At 49.0% G+C, this 13,056-nt stretch overlaps 7 protein-coding genes across 7 annotated transcripts, besides 13 other annotated features; all 7 read left to right on the top strand.

Annotated features, from left to right (window-relative positions):
• Positions 1-3,871: part of a sequence feature (heterozygous, non-Esmeraldo-like haplotype) that runs on past the window's edge.
• Tc00.1047053504021.90 (uncharacterized protein) lies at positions 25-1,827 on the top strand (the record flags this gene model as incomplete). Its single annotated transcript, XM_810523.1, has 1 exon — positions 25-1,827. One exon carries the CDS (start codon positions 25-27, stop codon positions 1,825-1,827), a length of 1,803 nt encoding a protein of 600 aa, XP_815616.1.
• Positions 2,468-2,770, top strand: Tc00.1047053504021.100 (hypothetical protein, conserved; the record flags this gene model as incomplete). Its single annotated transcript, XM_810524.1, has 1 exon — positions 2,468-2,770. One exon carries the CDS (start codon positions 2,468-2,470, stop codon positions 2,768-2,770), a length of 303 nt encoding a protein of 100 aa, XP_815617.1.
• Positions 2,813-2,896: a sequence feature (A-rich).
• Positions 2,954-2,990: a microsatellite.
• Positions 3,001-3,030: a microsatellite.
• Positions 3,083-3,110: a microsatellite.
• On the top strand, positions 3,231-3,875 carry Tc00.1047053504021.109 (40S ribosomal protein S3, putative; the record flags this gene model as incomplete). Its single annotated transcript, XM_810529.1, has 1 exon — positions 3,231-3,875. One exon carries the CDS (start codon positions 3,231-3,233, stop codon positions 3,873-3,875), a length of 645 nt encoding a protein of 214 aa, XP_815622.1.
• Positions 3,872-4,871: a sequence feature (areas merged during assembly that could not be assigned to a particular haplotype. This can correspond to areas where the two haplotypes were merged or to regions with more than two copies in the genome that were merged during assembly.).
• Positions 3,944-3,979: a microsatellite.
• Positions 4,085-4,115: a microsatellite.
• On the top strand, positions 4,255-6,438 carry Tc00.1047053504021.120 (hypothetical protein, conserved; the record flags this gene model as incomplete). The annotated part of the gene is made up of 1 exon (XM_810525.1): positions 4,255-6,438. The coding sequence occupies one exon, from the start codon at positions 4,255-4,257 to the stop codon at positions 6,436-6,438; it is 2,184 nt and encodes a 727-aa protein (XP_815618.1).
• Positions 4,872-5,094: a sequence feature (haploid, non-Esmeraldo-like haplotype).
• Positions 5,095-13,056: a sequence feature (heterozygous, non-Esmeraldo-like haplotype).
• Tc00.1047053504021.130 (hypothetical protein, conserved) lies at positions 6,772-8,025 on the top strand (the record flags this gene model as incomplete). The annotated part of the gene is made up of 1 exon (XM_810526.1): positions 6,772-8,025. The coding sequence occupies one exon, from the start codon at positions 6,772-6,774 to the stop codon at positions 8,023-8,025; it is 1,254 nt and encodes a 417-aa protein (XP_815619.1).
• Positions 8,135-8,160: a sequence feature (AT_rich).
• On the top strand, positions 8,236-10,602 carry Tc00.1047053504021.140 (hypothetical protein, conserved; the record flags this gene model as incomplete). Its single annotated transcript, XM_810527.1, has 1 exon — positions 8,236-10,602. The coding sequence occupies one exon, from the start codon at positions 8,236-8,238 to the stop codon at positions 10,600-10,602; it is 2,367 nt and encodes a 788-aa protein (XP_815620.1).
• Positions 10,163-10,191: a microsatellite.
• Positions 10,822-10,869: a sequence feature (T-rich).
• Tc00.1047053504021.149 (hypothetical protein, conserved) lies at positions 11,065-13,056 on the top strand (the record flags this gene model as incomplete). The annotated part of the gene is made up of 1 exon (XM_810530.1): positions 11,065-13,056. A coding segment is annotated over one exon (1,992 nt), but the record flags the coding sequence as incomplete, so codon positions are not given.

Below are 13,056 nucleotides of genomic sequence, written 5' to 3'. Positions count from 1 at the left end.
GCAGTTTTTTTTTTCCTGCACAAAATGTCCCCGCCAAGTAGCTGCAATGCGTTGCCCTACTCCACAGAAACCAGACTGAACTGCATTATTTGCACGGCGGCGGCGGTATCCTCTTTATTAGCTGGTGTAGTTTTTTCTGTGAATTACTTTGGCTTCTTTTATTCTAGCGCGCTTCGAAGTGTGTTCAATGACGTGTTTGCCGTGGTAGTCATAGTGCAGATGCTTCAGGCGCTGCAACTCTTCATTTTCGCCTTCATCACAGTCTTGAGGGGGGAAGGCATTCTGGAGTTGGGCAACTGTTCCCAATCGGGCATGACGTACGCCATGTGCAACATCAACGCATCACTCTTTCAGTATCTGGATGCGATGGGGCAGTTGCTGCAGACAATCTTTTTTTTTGTCCTTGCTAACAGTCGTCGCCTTACCTCACTGGAACAACTCGACAACAGTGATGACGAACGGATTGTCCGTACGGGGGAAATTGCAAACGATAGAAATGCCCACACGTCGTGGGAACACGGGTATAGTAGTAGCGCAGGGAGCTCCACGTCAGCCTTGACGCAACACTCGCACAACGTCAGTGATGATCGTCAGAAACGGCGACGTCGGTCTTCTAATCAAAGGGGAGAGGGCAGTTGCGGAATTTTTTTTCTGTTTTGTTCCTGTTGGGGGTATATTTTACCCTGTTGTGATGACCGCCTCTCTAATAACGACAGAACTACTGCTACCACGAGTGGTGCAGTTGCTGCAAATGGTAATGGACCACCTCGGTCCTTTTCCAGGTTTCAGTCGCCATTGTTGCCACGCGACGATGTTGAAAATGAGGAAACGATAACAAGGGCTGAGCGCCATACTTTACTACGGGTCACATGGAAAGCTTACCTTGCTGCCTTCTTGTTTGCTTCGATTTCCCTGTTGTTGTGTTGGATATTGCTTGTATATGTGCCAGACATTGTGTTGTTGCCACGTGATAACGATGGGAGCCTTGAAAAGTCACGAACAATAGAGAACACAGTTTTCTTCTCAGAGGAATTTGCATGGTGTTGGATTCCTGGTAGCAGTGACCTTTCTCCCTCCTCATCGTCGTTGCAAAGAAAGATTTTATTGCTGGTACAACTGGCTGTAGGATACGCCTGGCTGTTGCTTTTCATTTTTAGTGCATTTTATTCATACACGGTTTTGCGGCGTTCTTCTCCATCCTTGCTGCGCGATAACCCGATTGTAATATGCCGCATTGTTATTTTCTGCGCCTATCCGACTCTAGTATGTATTATTAGTGCCTTGGAGCGCTTTGTTGTTACTTCTTCATCTTCTCATGCTGCTTCCGTCGCACGTGTTTATCTATCGGCCACAGTGTCTTTCATGTATCCATTTTCTGCCGCGGTAAACGTTTTACTTTTTTTGTACACGGAGGAAGTGATGGGTTGGATGGCTGCCGCGTTTTGTAAGCGTTGCTGCCGCTGCATCTACGGGGTTCAGCATTTAGGTGGTCAGAGGCCGCGCATTGACTTTGGAAGTAGCAGCGATTTCCGCGATCAAATCTTCCCTGAGAGGGTTGAAGGCAACAGCGTGATAACAACGGGATTCTGTGCTGTAGTAAAGGCCATTGCATGTTCTACCGTTACTGGGCTTCCTCCTGGAGGAGCGCCGTACACGTCCACTTCCTCAAATGATGTTTTTACTCAAGGAAACCGCACTTCTATACGTGTTCCCACAGCCGGTAGTGAATCTCTACCCGAGCATAGGGTGACACATGCAGTGCATCGTAATGCGGGCGCTTCCATGTATGTTCCTCCATCCAACGAGCCTGCCGGTGGTTCGGTCTGACTGTGAATGAGAATAAAAAGGGGAAATTTAGATGAATGTGTGGGGGTTGTGGGGGAATGTAGAACCAAGTAGAAGTGACGTATAGTTACATACAAATTCATCTGCTAGTGCCTCTGCAATGACAAGGGATACCTCATTATCGAGTAAAGTTTTCCCCCCCCCCCCCCCCCCCTTCCCAGTAGGTAGGCACACCTTTGCTTACACGCACACACGCAAAAGGGACAAATAGAGTGAGCGGGCGAGAGAAGAGAGAAAGAGAGATAATCCCCTATCAGGTTGCTTTTTTCTTTGGAAACCGCTTCTATTTTACGAGTTTGTTACTTGGTTCACTTTTTTGTGTGTTGATTTAGAATAAATCTTTATACATACATATGATACAAATGTGATACCTTTTTTGGAATTGCTGCCGGGATTTGTGTTTGTTTGATTTTTTTTTTGTGTGTGTGTGTGTGTTTGTATTGTTGCGCTCATGCCCTTTTTGGTTGGAGATATGTTTATTGTTTTTGTTGGTGGTTAACTTTTATGCCCGTTATGATGCCTTTGCCGTTTGGATCGAATCGTTATGGTGCACCTGCTCTTTCTTTTGGTCTCCATTCACTTGCCGCCCCTGCGTGTATGCACGCGAAGAAGGTCGTTAACAATGTTCCTGGCGGTGTTTCAGGAGTTTGCCCACCCAGAGGTGTTGGCGCAGGTAGAAGAGGGAAAAATATGCCGTGTCGACAGGGCCACAGAGCCGTGCACACTGGCGAAGTCAGAGGAGGAGCTCGCGGTAGTGAGCCGCAACGCCAAGTTATTTATTGATGACGAAACAACAAGTGAGGAAGCGGTCGAGGCGACGCTTGAAGCCCTCTGCAAGCTCGGCTTCACAGTCACACATCGCCATCCCGTGACTTCGGCGGGGTGTCCAATGCGGGATCGTGTCATTCTGTCGTACACCGCGTGATGATGTGACAGGGCCGACATGACCCTGTGCGCAGCCCCCTCGAAAAAAAGAGGAAAACGGAGTGGCAAAAAAGTAAAATAAAAGGTGAAAAAAAATAACAATAAAAGAAAACAAACAATGAAAAGATGACGGAAGGTAAATAAGTCGAAATGATTTTTTTTTTTTAATTATTGGCGTTTCTTCTTATTTATTTATTTATTTATTTATTTATTTATTTATTCTTACCTGTCGTGTGTGTGTGTGTGTGTGTGTGTTTGTGTTGCGGTGAAGTGGGGTGCTGTCCGTGCGGCTCAGCGGGACGGGTCGTGCTCGTCTCTCTCCCTCTCTCTTTCTCTTTCTCCGCGTGTGTCTATGCACGTACACGCCTCTTATTCCACTCTTTTCCCTTATTTACCGTTGTTTTTGCCTTCTTTTCCCAGGAGGACTGTCAAAGGGACAACACACAAGTGGAACAACAGCGATGGGGCCTCTCTCCAAGAAGCGCATGATCATCCGCGATGGCGTCTTCTACGCTGAGCTGTTTGAGTTCCTCAAGCGCGAACTCGCCGACGACGGCTTTGCTGGTGTGGAGCACCGCGTCACTTCGACCCGCACTGAAATTGTCATCCGTGCCACGAAGACCCGCGAGGTGCTTGGCGAGAAGGGACGTCGCATTCGGGAGCTTACGGCGTGCCTGCAGCAACGGTTTCACTACAAGGAGGGCAAACTGCAGCTGTTCGCCGAGCGCGTCGAGGTGCGTGGCCTCTCCGCCATGGCGCAGGCCGAGTCTCTCCGCTTTAAGCTTCTGAGCAACCTGCAGGTGCGCCGCGCCGCGATGGGGATCATCCGCCACGTGATGGAGTCGGGCGCGAAGGGATGCGAAGTGACGGTGGGTGGGAAGATCAAGGGACAGCGTGCAAAGAGCATGACCTTCCGCGATGGCTACATGATAAAGTCCGGCACGGCCCACAAGAACTTTGTGGACGTCGCAACGCGTCACTGCCACCTGCGTGCCGGTACCCTCGGCGTCAAGGTGAAGATCATGCTTCCAAAGAGCATGCAGAACGAAGAGGAGATTCTCCCTGATGTGATCACCGTCCTTGAGCCCAAGGAGATCACGGCTTAAGAAGGATGCACATGGAACACAGCTGCCCCAGTATTGCATACGTCTTTGCTCCTTTTTTGATAGTTCCATTTTTGTTTTTGTTTTTGTCGTTTTTTTTTTCTTTGAATTTTTTCTAATCTGATGACTTGGTACTTGATCATTGTGTTCATCTTGGAAGAAAATCGCCGGCTCCGTTACTTCTCTGTTGAGGTGGGCAGAACACCATAACATTTTTCTTTTCTTTTTTCTTTTTTTTTCTTTCTGTGGTGTGCGTGTTTCTGCACAGCGTCTTTTTTTTCTTCTTGGAGGCTTCTCCTTCGGCCTGCGTGTTGCCTCTGGGGAGGATCAAAGCAGGCAATAAAGGGACATAATTGGAGGAGGAGGAGGACATTTATTCGACATGAAGAAAATTCCACGGCATCCGCAGCCCCAGCCCATTCGTCTGCCAGCTGCAGAGGAGAGTCTGAAGTCAACCCATCCGTTCCTTGTCGGAAGTAAAGATGAGTCTAAGTTTCTTGGCTGCACAACGCGCGTGACATTCCCTGCTTTGACGCGCCACCAGATGGCGCACGGCAAAAGCTCTATTAGCCCGTTGCCGGAAATTGTTTGCGAACGATTGCCGATTGTCAGTCATGGGGACGTACTGAATGCCAGTGCCGGCGTGCAGAACGACTCATCCTCCGTGGATAGAGCGTCAGATAGATCCCTCACGGATATTTACCTTGGCACGTCATTGCGCACTACGGAAAACGACGAAAATGAGGGACAAGATGCGAAAGAAATGCAGGAATTCCTTTTAAACGCATTCCCTGAGTCGTTGAAACATATCGCCACAGATGAGGCGAGCGCAGAATGCCTCGCTTCAGAAAGCGTGGAGGGGGTAACCGACAGCGGGTACCATCGGCAATTCACGGAATTTGTTCTTCGTGATGTGTATGAGCTGTTGTCGCGAGCTGCAGCTGCCCATGAGGTACGTCTGCGTTACCTAATACGGCAGAATATGATGGATATGGAAGGGACAAACTCTAAATTACCTGAGGCAGCTATGATAGATGAAAGTACACGTAGTCTTTCTGAGTGGAATGATGTGTGGTATCAAGCTCCAAATCCCGCAAGTGGAGTACTTGTGGCAGTTACTGTGCGTCCACCGCGGTTCGCGGCGGGAATGGTGTGGAATGGGAACGATTCTTTCTTACTTGGTGGAACGGCTTTTTTGCAGGAAGGCCGTATTCTACAGATTTGGTTACCATTTGGCAATAAATCCCCTGAGAGCTCCAAAACAATGCCCGTGAATAGTGGGAATCAGATGAGCTACAATAATAGTGTCACAGGAGGTGCCTGGGGCAGCTGTCAGAGGTTTCAGGTTCGCCTGCTTCTTCGAGAGTTTCTGTCAGTTTCCAAGGTGGGAATGGGCTCCATGATGCAAACCTTTTCGCTCATTCCTGAAAATGTATCTGTGAAAGTTACGCGAAATCAGGCCCTGCAGTATGGACTTATCCAAAGTGTCTTGGATCAGTGCGCACCTGGGGCGGTGTCACGTGCCTTCTCACTCCAACTGCTTTTACCAACAAAATTAAGGAATGGGATTATTTTATCTTGCGTGGACGATGCGGCGGGATCCAGCCATGGGCTTAACCAGACGACACCGGGCTCTCAAGTCGACGATGAAGAAGAGCAGAGAAATAAACCTGATGGCAGTCACTCCTCTTCCGTGATTTGGAGCCTCTCCTCAACGTTGACGAAAAAAGGCCCTGTCGAAGCAAAGACGTTTCGACGTCAGCCATTGGGCGATGAGGCCTACCTGGTCTACACGAACCCGAAGCTTTACGCGTTGGTAATGAAACATTCTCCAGCCACTCTTACGGCCAATGCGAACGTTATCCGCGAATACCTTCAGTATAGTCAACGTCTTTTTCTTTACCAATTGATGAAGCGATTGCTCGCTGCCACTCGCACGATACAACGTTTTTTCCGTCACTGTATTGCGAAAAGGGAACGTGCGGTGAACCGAATGTTGCGACTCTGGGGGAAGCTTGAACTGGACAGCAGAGATGAACTGAAAAAGTACACGAATGCTTGTGCCACGACGGATCGTCTTGGTTTTATTGTTGCATCGGTCCTTTGGCAACACGTTATTACAACGAAGGAATACAAGATGGCCATGTTGGAGGAACAATTTTCCTTGCGGCGGGTGGCGTATCGAAAGTGGTGTGCGCAGCGTCTAGAGGAAGACCGAGCGAAGCTTGAAATTACCCGAAAAGGAAGCTTGTCCGTGGGTCTCATGACAGATGTAAAGAAAAATAAGAAGTCAAAAAGAGCTAGTCATGTTGAAGTGGAGAAAATGCCTGCAGTGCGTGGAGGAAGGGTGGTTGATGTTGCTTTGTTGAAGGCAAATAATCAATGGATTTTGAAGTGGGGGGATGTCATACACGCCCGTTTTGGGTGGTACATTGACCCCGAGGAGTTGTTGCAGGAATATCACCGCCGATTGCTGATTTCTCTCCGGAACTCCATTCTTCGAATGGCGGAGGTGCAGGAAGAGTTGAAGAAAAATAGTAAAACAATGGCTTTATCGCCGCTTTGATTCCTGGAATAACGCGGTGGGTGAAAATTTCTGTCAGTGAGGTCAACAATTACTCCTATTTAACCCTCTTTATATGTGTTTAGGCGTCTGGCCGTATGTGTGAGTGTCTCCCCTCTCTCTTTGTGTGTGCGTTCTTGCCTGTGGTTTCTCTTCCAGTTGTCTGAGGTGAAGGAAATGGAGCGTGGCGGGTAAACGGCTTCAACAGCAGTGACCGCTTGCAGAAACAAATAAAAATCATTATGCATGTTCATGTACCAGATGTTTTCTTTATCTTCTAGTTTAATCAACGAGAGGTCTTTTTTTTTCTTTTTTTTGCGGTGGGGCTACCGGTAGATGCAAGAAAAGGGTGTTGATTGCAATGAGGAGTCAGGCTCCCTGTTATCCCCTTCGACGTTGACGGCGTTGCGTCACACGCGTCTCTTGCCGCGCAGTATCCCTCCTTCCTTTGCGCTGCAGAGTCAGTTGATTGGCGCAGAGTTTTGTGCCTCACTCTCTGCAGCGATGTTGGAATTGCTGCAAAATACTCCGAGTGGTCTCTCGCCGCTTGACTCCAACGCCTCCAAAATGTTGACAGATGTGAATTCACCCGTGACAGCCCTTCTTTACGATCTCTCGGCGCATTACGGGTCGCACACGCTCCGCAGAGCGGCAAGCCATCCATTGGGGCCGTGCTACACAAGCCGTCGGAGGCGTTTGTCGAACGGTCAACACGATGGAAGACGACAGTTGTGGTCGTTGCGTGCAGCTCATCGTATGTGGTGCCGCCGCTGCGGGGTGTACCTTTTAGCAGGAGAGACCAAGGCGCTTCTTTCAACGTCGCGAACGAGTTCATTCCAAATTCCTGGCGACGTCGATGATGTGAATTCCTCCGACATGAAGGAGCTCAATGAAAAGCACACGGCGACCAGAGGAACATATGTGTGCCGCCGCTGCATGAACAATGAATGGCTGTCACGGGGGAAGAAAGTCTGCGTGTCCACACCACCAACAAAATCATCACCTTCCTGTGGTCAACTATCAGAGATAACGGACGAAAAGTCACCATCGAAGACACCGCTGCATGCTTCAGACACAACTTTTGGCGTTTCTGTGGAGGCACGACTTGCCACCATTGTGGGCCGCACACGCAGGCGGAAGCGCAATAAACGTGGAAGCGTGGTGAGGACTCCTGCCATGGCGATGAGGAACACATCCACCATTCCAAAGGCGGCTCTTCGTGCGGTTCCTAAAGGCTCCTTGGCACGCGGGAAAAGAAGCCGTTCGGCTGCCTCGAAGGAGCCGGCCCCTCGCAAGAAGGATCGTCTCGCAATGAATATTCGTAGCGCAGAACAAGACGTCAGCGCTGTGGCACCGGTGCGGGGGGAGGCTCGAACGGAGGGGTCTCCTTCGACCTCGAAAGTTGTCTCGTGTGCGGGAAGACCTGAGTTCTCGACAGATGAAAGTGAAGTCAATGCGCAATTTCCCACACTTCCGCGAGGACCACCACCAAAAGGTCGTCGTCACACTTTCAAAAAAAGCGGCAACAGCTCGAGAGGAAATCCTTCTTCTAATTCATTTGCCGACACTCTCTCAAGACTCGGTCTTTAGTGTGTTTTTTTCTTTTTGTTAGATTTTTGGTTGTCGTCTCATTCCGTTTTTCATTTGTCACTTATATGTGTGTCTGTATCAATGTCGTGTAAGCTGAAACACGGAGACGATTTTATTTTATTATTTTATTTTTTTCTTTTTACACATGCACACAAACATATTTTTATTGTCTCCATCTTTAGTGGTCCAGGTAGAAGTGGTGTTATCCTAATGTCGTTGCGTCTTTCAATTCACGCCCACTCTGTGTCACCTGTGAGCATTAATTTCGACGCCTTGGAGGCGTACGTCGCTGGACTTTCAGTGGAGGAGGCACTACAGTATATATTAAATGCAGATGTGACATGGCCCACGGGTGACGATGAAAAGGAATCTCAGAAGCAGCCCGGGAATATATTTTTGGATTCCCCGGTGCCTGTAGGTGTGGAATGTTGGCGAAACCTCCAGATGGAGGCGCCGCAGCCTCTCAGCCTCCCCGATACCTGTAGGTTCTCACTCCCTCAGATGGAAATGACGGCTGATACAGAGAGTGCTAAGCACGGCGACGAAGAGGGAGAGAAGAACGCCAATGAAACAGGGGCCGGGAACCATGGGAATGAACTTGCGGTGGATTCACGTAGTCTAAGCGCTTTTCTTGACCCTTTGAGTTCTACATTTCATCGAGAATTTCAGCAGGCCCTCTCGGACATGGTGAGAGGCGAACGCTCCATTTTGCGTCAGGAGTTGGTGGAACAATTTGTTCTTTTTGACATGTTCCGTGAAAACTACTTGGCAACCCCCTATGCCTTTCTCTCAAGGTACTCGATTCCGATGACATTGAAGGACCGTCGGCGCATGGTGGAGGTGTTCTACGGCGTCGACGAAAAGGTGCTAAAAATGTTTTTTGGTGATCGCATGCACAAACTGGAGCTTGAACAAGAGTCCGAAAGCTGGTTTTTATTTGGAGCACGTGCCATTCGTAGTCAAAATATACAAAAGCTTATAGAGGCAGGCATCAGTGAAGGATCTTTAAAGCGTCAGTGGGAAAATCTCAAAAGGGTATGCAATTTTCTTGTCTCCGCCTATCGTGGTCGTGATGGGATGCTGATTCCATACACCACACCTGTGCTCACCGCTCTTCAGCAGTGTTTTGCCCTGCATGGAACACTTGGGGTCCAGTACGGGACTTTTGTGTTTGGCTTTGAGCATCGACTGAGAGGGCGTTTCTGGACTCCGTTATCGTATGAAGAGTGCACCACCGCCTGCCAGGCATTGTCTTTATGGTGTGATGGGTCGCAGCTGAATATCCGAGAGGACTTCTCTGGCGGATGTGCCCGTATCGCTCGTTTTTTAGACGAATACCGTGTGGTGGCGGAAATGCATCAACTGATATTTGGAGAGGCGATGCGCTCACGGTGGCAAGTGCAGTTTGACGAAGTTCAACGTGCAATCACAATTAACACAGGCGGAGGGACGAGTGGAAATCCTCACGCAACCACTGCGGCTGGGACGACGATGCTGTCGCCCACGACAAATGTTTCACATGCATTGCTGCCACGCAACACAAGCACGGGGAAACTGGATGGCGACGCGCAGTCAGGTTTTTCAGCAGCCTCGTCAGTAACTCCGAGAACACTTAGGCCACAACTCTCCTCCATATCTAGTCGCCCATCAAGCACTCCGTCGCATGCAAACACTGGGCCCTCAGGTATTAATATCAACAGCTCCCCAGTTGTGTCACCCATAGCCGCTGCTGCTTCCGCCACAATAAGCAGCAGCAACGCCAATAATAATGGCAGCACTCAAGCTGGTTCCGCTGGGGGAGGCGCGCAGGCCGCCGCTCCAAACCGCCTTCGTTTTTCTGCCAATGGCGCCTTTACAAGAGCTTTTCTTCAGGAGTTTCCTTCTATCATGAGGTGCTTGTTTCGTATGGCTACAACGATTTCGAAGTCGGGGGAAATAGAGGAAGCTTTGGAGCTTTTTTATGGCCGTGTGTACATGCAACTCTCGAACTTGGGTTACCGTTTGCAAAATACACAGGGTGTAGAAATTAGTACCTTGTCTCAGGAGTTGCCCTCTCCCGAGGTGGAGGGCTTTTCAGAGGTGGCGGAATCGAAATACGCGTGCAACAGTCAAAGAGGTAGCCGTGGCGAAAGAAGGGCCACCACCAACACCACCAACACCACCACCGCGGAGTTTGCAGGGGACGAAGTCGGCTCCACCGGCAACCCGGCAAAGGCGAATCCATCGGAGTGTGAGGAAAAACTGGAAGTGGTGGCGAATGTGCTGAAAAACACCGTGGTCAACACTTCACTTGTGGGTCATGCCATCGCACTTTCATCCCGGCGTCCGTGCACCCATGTTTCTCAACATCAATCGCAGCCAGCGACTCATATTTTTAGTAGTCACTCCTCGGTGGCTGTTGACAGTCTAATTTGTCTTCGTGAGCTGTGTCTGCTTTTAAGCATGATGCCCAACGCATTTAATAGCCTTACTACCCTTACAGAAGAGGATCATGCGGCGTGCGACAACGAGTTTGCCAACTTTGTTTTGGCCCTCAAGGTCCTGGTGCAGATTCATATGGCCTCAGATGACCTATAATTGCATTTGCGGGACCTCTATTTCTTTCTTCTCCAAACTATGTTACTCAGTGCCCTAAAAAAAAAAAACACGTGGACGGCTCTCAACAATTCTTGTTTCCTTTTTGTTGTTGTTAATGAAAACTGGAAAGACAAAGAGTCATCTGGAACTCTCAATTAGTGTGAATGTATAAATGCTTGTAACTTATCCCCTCAAAGGGTTGTATGGAAGAGAAATACATTGTTTCTTCTCTTTTCTTATTTATTTATTTATTTTTTTTCTTCTTTTGTCAGGGGAAATTAGGGCGTGGCGTACTTTGTTTGTGTGTGTGAGAAACAAAGAGAAGACGGTTCGAATAAGACGACGTAAGGAAGATATAAAGGAAGGAATAGAGGAGTGATTTCCCAAGTCATAGTCAAAGATACTGTGCCAGGTGTATATGCGTTTATATTTTAATATTGCAAGTTAATTGATATTAAACTTATGAACACTGGAGCGCAAAATATATTCTTAGACCAAGATGGGCAGGGTGAGGACCGTGGCCCATCCGCGTACGTCAAACGTTTTGGTGGTGAGAGGCCGCGTGAAATGAATGGTTTGTTGCCGGATTCTCTGCCATCACGCAGCAGCTATGTGCAGTCACCAGAAAACACGCTGTGCAGCGGGAACGGGCCGCAACGGTCTTTATTTGGCATGCGGTTTGTTGGAAGTAGGGGAACGCCTGTCTCTAAACAGAATTTTGGTCGCAAAGACAAGCGTCTCCTGCCGCTGATGTGTCCAAAGGATGAGGAAGCGTTCCTTCAAACTCTGCGAAAACCGACATCGAGTGTGGAGTACCCCCAAAGGGATGACGATGGTGATGATGATGACCCCAACGCCACAGAGGCCGTGGATGATGATGCCAGTACGGTGCAGCAGGGAGGCTGGACGCAGCCTCTGGAAGAAAGGTTTTCTCTGGATGAATTACGGCGTCTTATGTGTTTTTTCTCAGTGGATGCGGACTATTTTGAAAACGGCATGTTAGGACCAAAAGCAGACGCTAATCGTCGTCCTTTCAGCAGGAACATCACGGGAAAGACTTTTATGGTGAGGAACTGCTCTTCCTTGAGTAGACTGTCGGGGGGAGGCAAGAAGATGGAGAATACTGGACGGCATTCCCAAGTTGAGGAAAGGGAAAATTTGTGTGAAGAGCGCCCTCAGGAACATTCCTCGGGTGTATTTATTGGACCACCTGGTGGTGCTTATCAGCCGGTGCAAACAGAGGAAGAGCTTCAGCGTGCACTCTTTTCATCTGATGGGCTGAATCAGGGTTCCGGGCACGATGCGTACACACGTGTTTTATCCGAACAGGAGTTTGCACAGGCGATTAAAATTGTTATCCCCAGTGCCACGGATGCGGAAATTATGGATCTTATGAGAAAGGTTGACTACGAAGCGAAGGGGTGCACAACTTGGGATGATTTCTCAACGTTTTTAGTCTCCCAAAGTCGTCACCGCTCCCATCTTGCTAATGGACCGATTTCAGAGTTATCCACAACACCTGAACCGAGCTATTGCTTTTCGCGCTCGCAGCATATAACGGGAACTTGCATGGAGGCGGACACACGGCGTAAACTCCTATTAACCGGTGGGTCCGAAGGCACTGTACGGGCATGGGACCTGGAGACTTTGACAAGCCGTGGAATTGTCTTTGCAGGGGACTGTTGGGTTGTTGGTGTGCACTGGGCGAATCAAATTCAAAGTATCCTTATTGTAACAATGGATCGTAGGGTGATTGTTCTGGATTCGAAAACCCTGGAGGTAAAGCGCCTCTACCGTGGGCGTGCATTAGTCGACACTATTGATGGATACATGTACGCCCATGATAGTGTACAGTCCGTCAAGGTGGGTGGAAAGATCAAGGCAAAGGAAAAGCGGTTCGGTCCGAAAGGTGCGAGAGACTTGTTTGGAGCCGCCTCTACAAGTAGTAGTGGTGTTGGTGGGAGTCCAGTTGCCTATCCTGTGAAACAGCACTCTAGTGAATCTAAAAGAAAAATGCCGGCTGCCGCAACAGCGTTAGCGCCACCCGGTACGGGTCCCTATGTCCAGTGCCGTGTGGAGGAGTGCATGCTTGCAGGTCTTGTGGATTCCGTATCTTGTTCACTTTTTCATCATTCTATGCTGCGAGAAGAAGTGCTACTTATCGCAACGGTAGTGGGTGAGGTTCGATTCTATGTGATTCCAAAGGCTTTACGAAGGGTGGTCTCCCCGTATGCGGTAGTCCGATTGCATGAAAAACGCATCAACAAAATGAGCATCCTTTTTGATAGTAATGCCCTTTTAACGGCGTCTGATGATGGTGTAGTGAAAATGACTTCCCTAGATACAGGTGTACATCTAAGAACTTTTTTTACTTCGGGATCAGAACAGCACTCCGCCGTGCATGATTTTGCAGTGAATACACAGCTGCGTCTGCTTGTAACTGTGGGCCCGGAA

Source organism: Trypanosoma cruzi, genomic scaffold, assembly GCF_000209065.1.
Source record: "Trypanosoma cruzi strain CL Brener 1047053516323 genomic scaffold, whole genome shotgun sequence".
NCBI lineage: Eukaryota > Euglenozoa > Kinetoplastea > Trypanosomatida > Trypanosomatidae > Trypanosoma > Trypanosoma cruzi.
The sequence above is the reverse complement of the archived record's forward strand: the minus strand, read 5'-3'. Positions and strand labels throughout refer to the sequence as shown.